This window comes from Octopus sinensis, linkage group LG8, assembly GCF_006345805.1.
Source record: "Octopus sinensis linkage group LG8, ASM634580v1, whole genome shotgun sequence".
Lineage (NCBI taxonomy): Eukaryota > Metazoa > Mollusca > Cephalopoda > Octopoda > Octopodidae > Octopus > Octopus sinensis.
The window spans coordinates 31,888,789-31,905,696 of NC_043004.1; the positions used below are offsets into that span (position 1 = coordinate 31,888,789).

At 35.4% G+C, this 16,908-nt stretch overlaps 1 protein-coding gene across 5 annotated transcripts in view; it reads left to right on the top strand.

Moving 5' to 3' along the window:
• LOC115215146 (tudor domain-containing 6-like) overlaps positions 1 to 16,908 on the top strand; it is a 40,308-nt gene that overhangs the window by 20,562 nt on the left and 2,838 nt on the right. For all 5 annotated transcript variants that reach the window (XM_036505330.1, XM_036505329.1, XM_036505328.1 and 2 more), the window contains exons 2-6: positions 352 to 435; positions 2,134 to 2,402; positions 4,662 to 8,312; positions 8,960 to 10,031; positions 14,519 to 14,608. In XM_036505330.1, coding sequence (XP_036361223.1) covers positions 374 to 435; positions 2,134 to 2,402; positions 4,662 to 8,312; positions 8,960 to 10,031; positions 14,519 to 14,608 — 5,144 coding nt within the window. In that variant the 5' untranslated portion in view covers positions 352 to 373. The remainder of the gene's footprint in view (positions 1 to 351; positions 436 to 2,133; positions 2,403 to 4,661; positions 8,313 to 8,959; positions 10,032 to 14,518; positions 14,609 to 16,908) is intronic.

The window sequence follows — 16,908 nt, forward strand, 5'->3', positions numbered from 1 at the left end:
AATTCAAAAAAATAAATCTTCTGAGTGGTTGGTTATATTGCTGTGCATAAAGCAGAATTTTACCCTCTGTTGCTTATCTTTTCTACAGACCAGTGATTTTCATTTGGGGTCCATATGACCCATTGAAGGTCCATGCAAGCAAAATAATAAATTGGATCTGCAGCATTATTTTAAGGGTCCATGAAGAAATTTTGCTAGAAACAGCTAGGTTTCTTTCACTAATGATTTACACAGTTCAACCTATACAAGTAAATGTATGATTGAGACACACTTCTATGGACAATCAATTGCAGCAATAGCTTTTTACTGATATTGAACCATTATTACATATATCTTTTACTTATATTTCAGGCATAACTACCTCAGCTTCAATATGATGCCAGTAATATCTCCGGGGGAAGGCTATTCAAAATCTCAAGTTTCTGTGAAAACTCGGTAACTCTCTGCTATTATGATTTGTTCTTTTCTTTAAAAATGTTGATGATAGTATTTCCCTGCAGCTGTTGCATTTGGTTGAAAGTTTCTGAAGTGATTCTTCTGTCTGTCCCTTCAAGGAAACCGCACTTACCAAAACAAAAAAAAAATGTTTTTTGTGTATTTGTTTTATAAGATTTGTGATGAGAAATTGTGTGTTGAAGCAGATATTGTTACATTTGGGAATGTTTTTTCTGTTTTGTTTTTATTCTTTTCCAATTAACTTCACTCCGCTTTATTATTATTCAAGAAAATAAAGCTGAAGTGAAGACCACCAAGTATATAAGTGTGTGTGGCTAATTAGTAAAAAATACCCCTTAAAAACAAGCACATGACCATTACCAAATTAAATAAAATACTTTTTCAGTTATATATAGAAAAGTTTCTGGAGAGAATAGGAGTTGAGTATCACCAACTGAACATCGTAATATTTTGGAAAAAGTATATTGCATATATTTAGTATTTGTCAAGGATTTCAACAAATTTTGCTGAAATATCTGGTATTAATCATCATTCAATGTCCATGTTCCATAGTTTGACAAGATCTGAGAGGTCTAAAGACTGCATACCCCAGTGTCAGCTTTGGAATGGTTTCTACAGCTGGATACCCTTCTTGATGCCAACCACTTTGCAGCATATACTAGGTGCTTTTTTCCATGGCACCAGCATGGTCACCATGCAGCTTGCAAAACCGGTCTCCTTCAAATAAGTAGGACTACATTAGATAAAGAAGCAGCTTTAAATTAGGGTAAGAAGGGTTCAAGTCTGAGAGAAAGGGCCTAAGCAGAACGGGTTTCTTGCAATAGAAGAGCTACATGGTTACTCACACTATAGAGTTGGGGTGGTTGGGGTGCAGCTGAAAAGAGATTAAAAGTAATGAGGTGTCGCAGTGGATCCTTGAGATATAAGGACAAGGTGAGCAGAAGTGAGTGTGGACAGGAGAACAGGGAATATTGGTGGGTTGAGGTTGGGAGGTTGTGTAGGAGAGTGAGAGGTGGAAATTGAGTGAGAATGTGAATATTATGAGGAACAAGTGTTCTGGGATAAGTAGAAAAGGTAGGGAAGAGTCAGAAACTAATGCAGTTATTTGCATTACTTTTGATTTACCTTTGTATATGGCATTGTCTGTTGAAAGATGTTGCCATTAAATAAAATCTGGGCAGTATCTCTCTCATTTCTTTGTAGGTGAACAATAAATAGTAATCAGTGGTGCTTTATCCTAAATATACATTTAGTAATACATAGTGAAGTACCACAAATAACATTCTAGAAGAAACTCTAGTAAATATGTTTGCTGTAATGTAGAAAATAAATACGGAACATAAATTAAAAGACAGATTTTATTCTATAAGAAAGTACCAAATGGAATAGATTTCCTACTTGCACTATTAGATAACAGCTGGTTCCAATGGAGAAGCATTTACAAGTGACACCATATTCTGTATTGAATGCAGGTCTGTCTATACCCATAGTAGATTAAAAGAGCTAATGTGTGTGTGTAGTTAAGAAAGTCACTTTGCAACTGCATGGTTTCCAGTACAGTTCCACTGTGCAACAACTTGGGCTAGTGTTTTCTACAATAGATCTTGGGATAATCATGTGTATACACTGAAATGTACACACAAGTATGTATATTATTTTTCAACATTATATTTTCAGATCTGGATCCTTCACATATGGATTTAAGAGCCCAGAGTTTCCAGTTGGTACCTCTCTCAATGTCATGATTACTCATGTTACCAGTCCACAATATTTCCACTGCCAAGGTACGAGATATGCACCAGCATTTGGCCAACTTGCAGACAAGATTCATATGCATTATTCCCAATTGCAACCTGAAGAGGAAATCTTGATGTTAGTATCACCAGGCCAACCGTGCATAGCTCAATATAGCATGGATAAATCGTGGTACAGAGCCAAAGTTAACCGTAAGTTACTTTCAGTAAATTTGCAATTTTATTTTCATCACACTACCACTATTCCTCAATTATCATCATCATAGGCACTGGTATGGCTGTGTGATAAGAAGCTTGTTTCCCAACCATATGGTCCCAGGTTCCGTCCCACTGTGTGACACCTTGGGCAAGTGTCCTTTACTATAACCTCGGGTTGACCAAAGCCTTGTGAGTGGATTTGGTAGAGTAAAAAATAGAAGGTAAATGGTCATCATTGTCATTAGCGATAACGGCTGTGAAATGTTAGTTCTCTCCTTGCAGTACACCTGTTTCCATTATCATTACAACTATCCCTTAATCCTTATGATTGTCGGTGATAAAAGTTGTGAAATGTTAGTTGACTTTTCAAAATACATCTAGTTTGTCCACATATATCAACACTGATGTCGAATTTTAGTGTTTAATGTTATTTGTAACACATGCGCAAATATAGCCATGTGCTTAAAGAGTTCACTTCACAACTACACAGTTCTGGGTTTAACCCTATTGTGCAATATAATAGGCATGTGTTTTCCATCATAACCCTGGATTGATGAGATTTGGTGAATGACAACTGTGGAAACTTATCTTGTGTGTGTGGATATATATATATACACACACACACACACACACACATATGTATATATGTATAAACTGGGTTATCAGATGTTATGCATCACAGGTCACAGTACACATTGCAATGTTGTACTATTTAAATGACACCATTCTGCTGATCAGGTGGGCAGGCTATATATATATATATATATATATATGCACACACACATACATACATGCAGAGAGAGAGAGATGTATAATATTTGTATGTGTGGATGCAGACATGGTTGTGTAGTTAAGAAGTTCACTTCTGAATCATTTGGTTTCAGGTTCAGTTTCACGCTGCATCACCTTGGGCAAGTGTCTTTCTATAGTCTTAGACCAACCAAAACCTGATGCGTAGATTTGGAGAACAAAATCTGAAAGAAACTCATTGTGTGTCTATTAGCTTGCATTTGTGCTTCTCTGAAAATTTACTTAGCTACAGGCAGGAACATTACTGCCATTTCTCCTATCATCAGCCGGTTATCTGCTGGTTTTTCACCTTCAATGATACATGAGAAAAGTTATTCTTTACTTGAAAAAGGAAAATCAAATAATAGTTAACGACAGAAAGGGTATCTAGCTGTAAAACGTCTCAATAATATACTCACCTAACTCATTCTGGCATATAAAAACGAATGAGAAACAAAATAAGTTTGTATATGTATAATTGTGTCTATAAAACAGTGTGATGATTTATGTTCCTTTACATTGAAGGAATACTAGGCATTCATTAAATAGAGGACTGAAGTAAGTATTGGGTTTGATCTAATTGACTAAAACCCTCATTTTGTGCACCAACATGTGTGCCAACAGTCCAATGACTAATGTCAGTAAAATAAGAATCTAATTTGTTATAAACATAGTAAACTTTCTGTAATGATAACATTGGTGATCTAATAACAATCTAATTAGTGTGAACTCTCTTCCTTTCTCTTTCTATCGCTTTCTCCTTCTCACTTATAGGTTTTTATTATTTTTGGTCACATAATCCCAAAGCATTTTTGTGTTTGACTCTTAACTCAACCCTCTTCTGGTTCAATCATACTTTATGTGATTCTTAGAGAATTGTTCACTTTCTGTATTTCCTTATAACCAAACTCTTCTTTTCGTGGGATAGTGCTGACATATATTAGTTTTAACACTTTAACTTTCGGATTACACTGTCAAAGGTAATGTTTATTCATTCGTATTGTTTTGAATTAATCAGGCATTATTTTGTAGCTTTGAGATTTTTATGTGATTGAATATATTTAGAATGATATTGTAGGATAGGTATGAGGGGCCAAATGGGACTGGTTTAACCCTTTAGCATTCAAATCGGCCATATCTGGCCAAAATATTCTGCCTGTTTTATGTTCAAACTGGCTAGATCTGGCCCCTGCCATCTACCTTATAATGTCATTCTAAAAATAAAGTCACATCTTTGAAATTTCAAAGCTACAAGATAATACCTGGTTAATTGAAAACAGTATGAATAAATAAGCATTATATTTGACAGTAATCTGAATGCTAAAGTGTCAAATACGAAAGGGTTAATGTTTATTAGGGTTTTGACATTTTGAAATACATTCCTCACTTCTTCAAATTCTGTACTCAAGTTATTTCTTGATACTAATATTATCATTGCTTTTTTTTTCTTTTGTTTTATTTCAGGAGAACTGACCAACAATATTGTAGAAGTATTCTTCATAGATTATGGCAACATTGAACTTGTTCCCAAGCATCTTATTAAAGTGACAAAACCAGAATTTATGGAGATGCCTGCTCAAGGAATTCCATGTTGTCTGCATGGAGTCACAAATGTTCGGAGTTATTGGTCACCAGAACACATTGCTCAGTTTGAAGACTTAGTTCTTGAACAGTTTTTCACTGCCACTTTCAAGTCTGTCAGTTCATCAGGCATCCATGCAGTTGAACTGAGTAAAGATGAAGATGTCTGTATCAACCTCATATTTGGTCAGCTCACTAACAGTCTTTGTTTAGCTGGTAATGATGAAGATGATGATGACGATGATCAACTACAATGTGACCCGTCTCTTCGATCGGTCAGTGTTGGTCGTGATAGGTCCAATTTAAAGGTCACTGTTGCATCAGAATCAAGAAATTCAACAAGCAAAAGAATCTCACCAAAAGGACGGTCTCCTGTAAAGAATGGTCGAAGTCAAAGGAATTTGCTCCCTAATGTCAATGGTTCTACAAGTGATTCATATGCAAATGTGGGTTACCAAAACTACAAATTAAATGTTGGTGACAGCTTAGATATTTGTATGATATTTTTGATAAGTCCACATGAATTTTGGTGTCAGCCTGTCTGTATGGGCAATGCTTTGAAAAGCTTGATGAAGGAACTGAATGAAAACCAGTGTGACAATGCATATGGCACCTTTAAGACTATGCCGCCATCTCAAACACCATGTCTAGCTAAATTTACTGATGATGGCATGTGGTATCGAGCTGAAATAGTAGATGTGAAACAAGACCAAGCAGCCGTTTTCTATGTTGATTACGGAAATGCTGAAATTTTACCATTTTCTCAACTGAGAATGTTGCCACATCGCTTTATTGATGTACCTACTATAGCTGTGAAATGTTCACTCAACTTACCTCCCGGAACTATTTGGTCTGAATCTCAGATAAATGCATTACAGGACTTAGCACTTGATCACCGAGTCACTGCAAAAGTATTGTCATGTTTACAGAAAACTTACGTCCTTGAATTGTTTGACCCACTGTCCAAAAAGAATCTAGTTTCCATTGTGGAAAATACAAATACTTTAAAACCCTTGACCATAGCGAATGGTACAAGTTTACCTGTTGTTATATCTTGGGTCAATAGTCCAGATGCTTTTTGGTTACAACTGGTCAGCAATGAACATCAGCTAGATGAACTAGTACAAAATATGCAAGATTATTACGACAAATTAAAAGAAAGATATGAAGGCCTTGTAACTGTTGGAACTTTTGTAGTTGCCCAGTTCAGTGAAGACTCTGCATGGTATCGAGCAGTTGTTGAAGAGATATTTGCTTCTAATGTACGTGTCCGGTTTGTGGACTTTGGCAACGATGAAGTTACACCTATAACTAATCTGAAACCACTTGTTCCTGTATTCACCAGACATTGTTGTCAAGCTGTGCGTTGTCGCTTGATTGACATTAAACCAATCTCTTTTGGAGAATGGGGACAGGATGCAAAACTATTTTTGGAAAACATTGAAGAAAATGTCCTGTGTACTTTCAAGAAACAGGTTCAAAGTATATTCCATGTAGAACTGAAACTCAATGGAGTTTCCATAGCTGAGAAATTCTTACAGTTAGGACTGGCTGCAATAGTAAATGTTAAGCCTCAACAACATCAGGAACCAAATGGACATCGCCAGTCAAAAAATATCATTCAAACTTACAAAGTTATACAACCACGTTTTGATAAACCAGCTGCTGTAGTAGTCTCTTACTACACTTCCATTTTTGATTTCTGGTGCCAGTTAGTTGGTTTTTCTGAGGAATTAGAAATGCTGATGGATTCATTGGTGGCAGATGGCAACTCCTCGACTCTTCCCCATATTAAACCAGGTGATCTGGTTGTTGGCAACCCATGTATTGCCAAAAACTTGGGGAATAAGACTTGGTACCGAGCACTAGTGCTCGACATACAACACAACAATGTTGATGTTCTCTTTGTCGATTATGGAAATACTGAGAGAGTAACCTTTGAGAATATTCGTCAGATGACTTCCAAATATATGCAACTACCTCGGTTAGCTTCCCACTGTAAGTTGTCTGATGTATATTCTCACCTCTCTATTGTAAATGGTGTTTTTTCAGAACTTGTTCTCGAAAAATCAGTACAGGCCAAGTTCTTAAATTATGACCAGACTACTGAAATTTATGAAGTGGATCTGATTGTGGACCATAATACATCTATTGTTGTCCACTTAGAACAGTTCATATCTAGCTCTGCTGCTCAGACATCAACTGCTCTTCACTTACCTGATACAATATCACGAAGTAATTCAAAGCTTTCCGTTATTTCCAATGACGATAAACTACCAACTGGAGACATCAAAGAAATCTCTGTTTCCTATGTATACACACCAGAATGTTTTTATGTCCAGTTTTTAGATGATGATGATGTGATAGAAAGCTTAGCTGACGAATTAAATAGTGAATATTCGAAGCAGTATTGGTTGGAGAAGTCTTTGACCTTAGTTGAAGTGGGAATGTTTTGCTGTGCTAAATATTACCTTGATGATCAATGGTATCGTGCAGTTATAGTTGATTACACTACTGATGATGCTGCTGTTCGTTTTGTTGATTATGGTAATCAGGAAAGAGTTTCCCTCCAAGGCATCAAACCACTCGCTGAAAAGTTTCAGTCTATTCCATTTTTGGCTTATAAATTTTCTTTGGCTAATGTAATGCCCATTGAAGAGGAATGGTCAAGAAATGCCTGTGATATATTTGAAGACTTAGTTTTCAGCAAAACACTAACCATCCAAAATATTGGCCAAGGAATGTGTATTTTGATTGATGATGGTAACAACATTGCTTCTCTCTTTATCAAATCAGGATGTGCTAAGAATCTTATCACTGAATCAGCTATGCTGACACAACCGTCCAGTGCTGTGGAGCCACCAAAATCCTACTTGGATGTCATATTTGAAGATGAAAATGTTTTTGAAGCTAAAGATTCAATGCCAGATGTGTTGTTTGTTTCAAAACTTTTTGCTAACACTGCTGTGCCTTCTGAAAAAGTTCAGTGCCGCATGACACATATCACAGACAGTAAAAAGCCTGGAATTTTCTATATCAGGCTTGCAACCATGGAAGAACAGTACTCAGAACTGTCCAAAAAACTCTGTTGTCAACCAGTCAATTACTGTGGCCCATCACTTAAAATAAATACCCTCTGTAGTGTGTTTAACCCCAATTCCTCTAATTTATGCCGTGGTGTTATTATTAGTGCAAAACCTAACCTCTTACTTGACATAAAATGTATTGACACTGGAGAGTATTTGAAAGATGTTCCTGCATCTTCTGTACTTAATATTACTGCTGATACCAACTTGACTACACTTCCTCCCCTTGCTCTGCCATGCACCTTAAAAAGTTGCCAAATGTGGAATGACCGCCTGCAAAGCAGGTTCCATCTCTCTACAAATGCAAAATCCCTGTTTGTAAGCTTTGAATCTAAATCTAAGCCATATCTTGTTGAACTCTACTCTCTAGATGGACAGTTACTTGCTGAAACTGTTTCTAATCAGGTCTCAATGCAAAATATTATCCAAAACCCTAATACAGATAAACGTAAGTGTTCAATTTCATTTCTAAAACTTTTTGCCTTCAGTATTGTCTTTTGACAGTACAGTTTGATTAACCAGAAATTGTTTAACACCAACATCTCTCCAAACTTCTTTCTTTCCAGCTGCTTCTTCACGTAGCATCTTTAAAGTTGTCCCTTTAGATCTACTATCTACATTTTGTATGTCATATTCTAGTACACGTTTTGCTTTTAGGTCTTTGCTATTTGAGTGGCCCAGTAACCTATAGCATTCTTAGTTTTACTCTGCTAATGCCCACAACTTAAAAATTGTAGCTAGAGATTAATGAAGTGATGCCATAAGGATTAACTTTCCAAAAGAAAAAAAAATCACAAAGAATGAATGATAGTAGCAACATTTACTGCTTCTGTAAAGTAACTTATTTTCCTTTTACAGTATTATTTAATGTAATATCTCACAGAAACAACAAACTTTTTTTTTACCTATTTCATTGATATACCCTAATTAAACATTATTAATGTGGCACATTGAAAACTGATTGACAACCTGTAATGATAGTTTGCCTCTTAGTTCTGAATTACCATCTATCTGGTTATCACATGACTCTTATTTCAGATTCAGAGTTACCATTTGCTAGCAGCCGCATTGCAAATCAAATTTTTTCTTTTACAGATATTCTTCAGCCATTGGATCTTCTTCAGTTTGAATGCCTTGGTGTATATGTAACCCACCTAGTTACACCTGAGAACTTTTGGTGTCAGCCTGAAGAGAGTGTTGTTTCTCTGAAACAGCTTGAGAAAGAAATGAACCTGTATTGTAGCAATTGTGATAAAGGGAGTAAGGCTGTGGATCTCCAGCTGTCCTCTCTGTGTGTTGTCAGGTCTGCTAAAGATGGTAAATTTTACCGGGGCAAAGTACAATCTTTGAAAAAGTTTAGCTGTGATATTCTACTTGTTGATTTTGGTAATACAGAAACTGTTGAACGCAAAAGCATTTGGCCATTGCATAAAGACTTTACAAAACTCCCAATGCAAGCATTTGAATGTCATTTGGCCTATGTGGAAGGCAAAAATAATTCATGGTCCCAGAACTCTTTCAGTATCTTTCAGAATTTATGCCTAAATCAGTTGATGACAGCTGAAATTTGCAGCATTCTGCAGCACCCTGGTGGTACAGGATATGTGATAAACTTAACACTGAAAGGTAAGAATGTTGCTGAACTTCTTGTAGAACGAGAAATAGCTGAAGTCTATGACAAAGTTGAACTTTCAAACGATGTTATTGTTGACCGTTCTGTTATGGATGTAATTGCATGGCTGCAGAAACAACAGTACCGGTGGAACCTGGTCTGTGGAGAATTGCTGAATATTCAAATCTGCAGTGTTGTATCTCAAAAGGAATTCTGGATAAAAATGTTTCCAAAAGTGCCTATTGTTGATAAGCTAAAAGATCTAATGGAAAAAATTTACCGAAGTTTAGCTCCTACTGAAGCTGCTGTAAGTGAATACCAAATTGGTGTTTTATATGCTGTTGTTGCTCCTGATGAGAATGTTTATCGAGCCATCCTAAAAGCTGTCACCAAAGAAGATTTAACAGTTTTTGATATTGACTGTGGTCTTACAAAAGTAGTACCTAGGGACTGTCTCAAAGAATTGTTTCATTTTCTTGCTGACTTACCACCTTTAGCCATCCATTGTGAAATAGCCGAAGACCCAACTTCTGAATCCTTTGTATCAGATTTATGGTAAGTGTTTTTTAAACTACATTATATGCCTATAACACTAAATACCAGTTGAATCTTAGTTGATGTTAAAGTTTACAATGGGAACAGGGTCATGTATTTTGATCAGAGAGTTGACTTGGAACAAAAAAATTTAACAAAAAGAATGTGTAGCATGAAAGACACACTGTTAAAACAAAAATTTCCCTCGTTTATGTATTTCTGCATCAGCTGTTATGAATGTAACGATGTGATTGGTAATAGGAAGGACATCTAGTCATAGAACTCCAAACCAAGAATGAAATGAATAAGCAAAATGTGGTCCTCTGACTTATTTAGGAGAGGATGAACTTTGAATAAGAACTGATTCAGTCTTTGATGCATCGATATTTACAAATATATATTTTAATTGTCATAGCATATCTCTTTACTTATACCAAGTTTATTTTACAGAAATATGATAGGTGCAGGCTTGGTTTTATGGTTGAGCACTTCACTTCCTAGTGATTTTGAGTTCAGTCCTGGTGTGTGTTACATTTGGCATGACTTCCGCAATAGCATGTGACCAAATAAAGTATTGTGAGTGGGGTTATTAGACTGGAACTGAAAGATCATCATGGTGTGTTAGTTTACATCTGTGATTGCTTGTATGAAAGTTATAAATGGCAGTGTCATTATAACCAGTCACTTCATATCCCTTGGAAGCCATGTGAAATAAAAGATCTCTTACTTGCAAAACAGGTAAGAATTATCCATCAAGGACAGCATTCAACTGTAAAACAATGTCTCGATAGCATATTCATCTAGCTCTTGCTAGCACGGAAAAATGGACATACAATGAACAACACACACATATACAAACACTTTGGTGTTACTCAATCCTTGTAGAGTTCATTTATTAAAGCTAATGATTTACAATAACACTACTCTTGAAGAAATGAATACAAATGAGAAACTAGGAATAACAAGTACATTGGAGTAAATTATTAGTTTCGGCTCTCTCTCTCTTTATATTCTATAATTTTCACAGACAATAAATACGATATTAATTGTTATTGTCTGAGATTTTGGTGTAATTTGAGAGGATAATACAAAAGTTATGGATGATTTAGTGATTTACTGCAAAATCCATGGCGGCCAAAATGATCAGAACGGTTGCTTTTACTCCGTGTTTTAGTATATTTAACCGGCGAACCCTAATGTTTTGAATTTATTTACGTGACGGTTCGTTTACTAAACTTTAGTAAGAATATCTGCAGTGTACTTTGTTAATATAATGCCACTTACTCCGTTACCAATTTGTCAGCAGATTATTAAGCTTCGAAAAAAGGATAATTTAAGTATTGGGTCTATTGCAAAGATTGTTAACAAGTCAAAAAGTGTTGTTCACGGTATTCTTAAGGTCTACAATGATTGTGGTTCATGTCAAGCAAGAAAGTCTACAGGTAGGCCAAGAAAAACGACCTAGAGAGAAGATCGTGCTATGGCAAATTTAAAACTGCTGCTACTGTTTCTCGGGAAATGAGCGTTGTACTGAAGAAAACTTTATCTCGAAAAACTGTGTCTCGTCGTTTAGTTGAACATGACCTACAAGCAAGAGCACCTGCAGTAAAGCCACTGATCAGCTCCAAGAATAAAAAGTGTTGTCTTATCTTTGCAACCGAACATGTGTTGTGGTCTCAAGAAAAATGGCAAACGGTGCATTTCAGTGATGAATCTAAGTTTGTTATTTGGCTCAGTTCGTCGAAAAGTAGGTGAAAAATTGTCGCCTAAATGCCTTAAGACTAGTGTTAAATTCGGCGGAGGAAGTGTCATGGTTTGGAGGATGATATCTGGGGATGGTGTGGGCCCTTTGGTGCGATTACATGGAAAGGTAAATTCAGGAGTTTATAAACAACTTGTAAAAGATCATGCCTTGCCTGTGCTGAGAAATTCAACTAAGCGATCACCCATATTCATGCAGGACAATGCCCCATGTCACAAGGTTAAAGTGGTTATGAACTTCCTCAAGGCTGAAAAGGTTATTGTTATGGATTGGCCTGCTCAAAGCCCAGATCTCAATCCTATTGAAAATGTGTGGAATATTCTAGGAGAACGTTTGAAAGCCAGAAATCCTAAAACAACCGAGCAATTATGGAATGCCCTTAAGGAAGAATGGAATAAGATCACCCAGCAAGAAATTGAAAATTTAATTTCCTCATGCAGTCGAAGATGTCAAAGTGTGATTGAAGCTAAAGGGCTTCACACTAAATATTAAATAATTCCAGTATTCTCTGTCATTTTTGATTATTTTGTTATTTTTTCAACCGTTCTGATCATTTTGGCCGCCATGGATTTTGCAGTAAATCACTAAATCATCCATAACTTTTGTATTTTCCTCTCAAATTACACCAAAATCTCAGACAATAACAATTAATATCGTATTTATTGTCTGTGAAAATTATAGAATATAAAACAACTTTGATAAAAAATTATACCTACTTTTCTGACGAAAACAATGCCGTTCTGAACATTTTGGCCACAACTGTATATATATACATAATATTGTGTCCAATGTAAACAAACAAGAAATGTTGAAATGTATAGTAGAACAAGTAGAAAGAAAAATTTTAATCAACACATAGATATATATATATATATATATATATATATATCTATATATATTGCTTTCCATGCTGGCATGAGTTAGACGGTTTGCCTGAAACTGATAAGCTGGAGGGTTACATCAGGCCTGATTTGGCATGGTTTCTACAGATGGATGCTCTTCCTAATGCCAAACACTCTGAGAGTGTAATGGGTGCCATTTACATGACACTGGCAACAGCCGTGTGTGTTGTATATATATATGTGTGGTGTCTTGCCTTTGAAACATGCTTGAGTCTACATGCTTGAGTCTACTAGCGACAGCTGATGTCGGGGGTTTTTTCCTTGTGTAGCACGTCCTGTAACTGTTTTTTTGTTTTTCCCGTTTCTACGTCTTGTGGTGTCCTGTACTCACGTATAATTATTTATATATGCATGTATATATACATGTAGATGTAGGTATGTACATATATGTTTGTATGTATGCATATATTTTTATTTATCACATTATATATATATATATACATACATACAGAGAGAGACACAGAGGTGTGACTACATCTGAAAAATTTTGAATTTTCCCCTACAGATATGAATTAATTTCCTAAGTACTATTAGACAGGGGCTACCTGTTATAGGGCTGAATTCCTGGCCCAATTTCAGTCTCTGGGTTTTTAAAAATCTTGCATCATTTTTCCATTACAACAAATGTAATTTATTTTTACCCCTCATATGAATCTGAGGGCTTCTCTTGAAATAAAAAAAATAGTAATTAATTGAACTCTGTAAAATAAAAACTGGATGTAAACTACCCTTGTTTAGTGTATGATATTTAAACCACCCTGTCGAGCCCAGATATCCTGCCTGTTTTATGTTCAAACCGGTTAGATCCAGCTTCTCACATCCACCCTACAATGTCATTCTAAAAATAATCAATCACATCACTGAAGTCTTGAAGCTATGAGACAATGCATGATTAATTCAAAATAATGTGAATAAGTAAATATTTCATTTGACAGTAATTGGAATGTTAAAGGGTTAATAGATGTTTAGTAGTTGAGTGTGTATATATTAATATATACATAAATATAATTGTTTGCCTGGATAATAAGCTTCTTTTTTTTTTTTAATTGAGAATTTGTGTACAATTTTGAGTCATCCAGTTTTTTACTACTTGTTCCCATTTTCAGACTTTATTGACCTTGGAAGAACAAGTCTTGTCTATTAATGTTTGAAATTTTGTTTACCTTTTCTGCTTTATGACAAAAAAAATCTTTGCTAGTGACTTAAGTATAATAATATATTTTTCTTTAAAACATCATATCTTGTCAATCTTGTTCTACAGATGATTCCTAAGGATTGTCATTTAGCTGTAAAAAATGTATTTTATTTACTTTATCTCAATTGGTGGATAATAGTATTGCCGGTTTCTAATGATCCAGGAAGTTTCTTAAACTCAGCATAGAACAAATATCACAAGGGAATTTGTTTGAGAAACATTGTAATATATACATAGTGCATCAGTTTTTTGAGGACACTTTCAAGAGCATTGACTTTCTAACTTATTCTTTTTATCTTACTTTTCTGAAAATTGCTGTCGGGCATCAGATTGACTCTGCAAATGAAAAGGCAGAGTATGCAAGAGAAGACCATCCTGTTCATCAGTGCAAGAAGTACATTTATTACTTGTTGTCATCATTTTCCACCTGGTTTCTTTGTTAGGATGAGTTGTATTGGTCATCATGGCCCAAGTTCTTATTCTGTGTTATTAGACTTGTGAGTAGGTTAGAGTCTTGTGTTTTTCTTTGACTCCATATTTTGGCATGGTTTTTGTGGCTAGATACCTCCTAACAACAACCACTCCACATAATGTTCTGTTCATTTTAATGCCATTTTTCCAGGTTAGCATGATTAATTTCTCTTTTTAGGACTGGACAGATGAAGGTCAAAGAGTGTAAGGAAGACAACCTCTATGTGGTGTCCTTAATACCTGCAGAATTATCTTCTAGTCATAACAGGTGAGTACTTCAATATCTGTGTGTGTAGATGTTTATGTGTGTCTGTTTGACCATATATGTATATATAGATTTGCATACTTGTGTGATATTCTCATTAAACACAATCTTGTATTTGAACATACTTCTTAACCCAGGGACACTCAGTCAAAAAGATCATAGCTTAAGAATGCTTCTCCCTTAAAAATGTACAGGGAGTTCATTCTGTATATAACACATTCCAATGTTGAAATAGTTGAATAAACTATCATGATTAAACTAACTTTCAACTTTTTTCCTGTAGAGAAATTCCAATTTTCATGATGTCTGATTTTGGCAAAATTTAAAATTTCTTAAAACCTCAATCCAATCATTTTTGTCATTTGAACATGTCTTGATAATTCCTTTCTGAACAAAATTCTAGAATAGATCTATTTCAACAGGTTTCATGTGAGAAATTTTTTAATACCCTAAACCTTTTCACTTGATAATTCCACCACCATACATTTCTTGCTCTCCCCTTGCACTATGTCGGTCTCCCCTAACACATACTGGCAACCACACATCATCTCTCTCTCTCACGCTTATCCTTATCTACATTACTCTTTTGCTGCTCTTCAACCCTGTGTATCACTGGATGTTCACTCCTTCTTCATCATCTGCTACTGTTGTTTGTTAGTTTCCAGTTCTCCATCTAACAACGTTTAGGCCATTTGTTATTCAATAAACTGGGTGAGGCGATGTTTATTATTGTTTATCATTGGTTGGAAACTGATTGAGGGTTGTTGGCATAAGGAAGAGTATCTGGTTATAGAAAACTCTACCTCAGTATAATCTCACTTGATGTATTCAATTAGGGAAAAGATGATTAAACAGTGATAATGGTAAACCAATTTTTGCCATCAATAGCGTGCTGAAGTGGCTTATTTATGACAACCCTGCTTTCTCCAATTTATCAACTGAACACTCTTCAAACGATTGCTTCAATAGATAAGCCATTTTACCCATGTAAATTAGATACAAGGCAAGTTTATGATAGCAGTCATTAATACAGCTCTTGAAGATTATCTAATATTGATTTGACTTAAATGGATCTCAAGTCATTGCCATGTTTTGCTTTTAATTCCTTCTTGATATCTGCACCTTAAAAGGAGTGGTGTCAGGTTCCAATTGCGCATTATTCTCTACATCATACATAGACAACAAACAGAAAATATCAAAGAATGCCTCTGCTTTGACAGAAATCATCTACATTAATATGCTAATGTCAAATGTGTGATGCTGTCTTGTAGTTAGTTGAAGGAGATAGTGAAAACAGAGAAAGAAAAGTGTTAATAAGAGCAAAGAGAAAGAGATTATTATTTTTAAATGGTTGGTTAGTTGAAGGGAGAGAGAACAATAGAATGTGATTAGTGCAGGGGAGAGGCAATGGAAGTATGCTTACTGAGGGCATCACAAAAGTAGAAGTCAGTACTGTTAAGTGATATAAAGTAAAAAAAAATAATAAATAACAGCTAATAAAGTAGAAAACCTGAGAATATAGCATTCATATATAACGGTGACACTAACTTACAATCTCACACAATGTCAAAACAAAGAGACACGAAGACACACATACATGTATACACACACACACACATATCTACAGATGTCTTTCAACTTCATCTACCACATCCACTCACAAGGACTTTGTTGACCTAGGGCTAAAGGGTTATAATAGAAGACATTTGCCAAAGGTACCAATAATGGAATAGTTAAGAAGTTCATGTATAGCTTTCTTGAGAGTGTACTTTCAGTATTACCTATATGGACTGTTACACTATCTCAAGAAAATTCAAATGCTCGAGAAAAACATACAATTTCATCTTAAAATTTTAAAATAACTATGGAATCTCCATAGGTATTGCTTCTTTTACATCAATCAAATATCAGTTTTCTTTATAGATGCCATAAACGTTATAGTTTCTTGTGTGTGGCAGCAGATTTGTCTGGTACTTCAGAACAATAATCATATGCAAGCACACATTACTCAAACCTAGTTCAGTCTAGATCTAGACTTTCACTCTACTCCTCACTACTGAAAGCTTATACTGTACACATCAGCAACATCTTATCCATCATCAATATCCATGTATGACTAGATTGATGGATGATTTTGTAAAGTAGTTGTTGTTTGTGTAGTGTCATGTATTGTTATTGGTTTCAAATATTAGTACAAGACCAACAATTTCTGGGGAGGGATCAGTCGATTACATTGACCCCAGTTCTCAACTGGCACTTATTGCATTGACCCCGAAAAGATGAAAAGTAAAGTTGATCTAAGC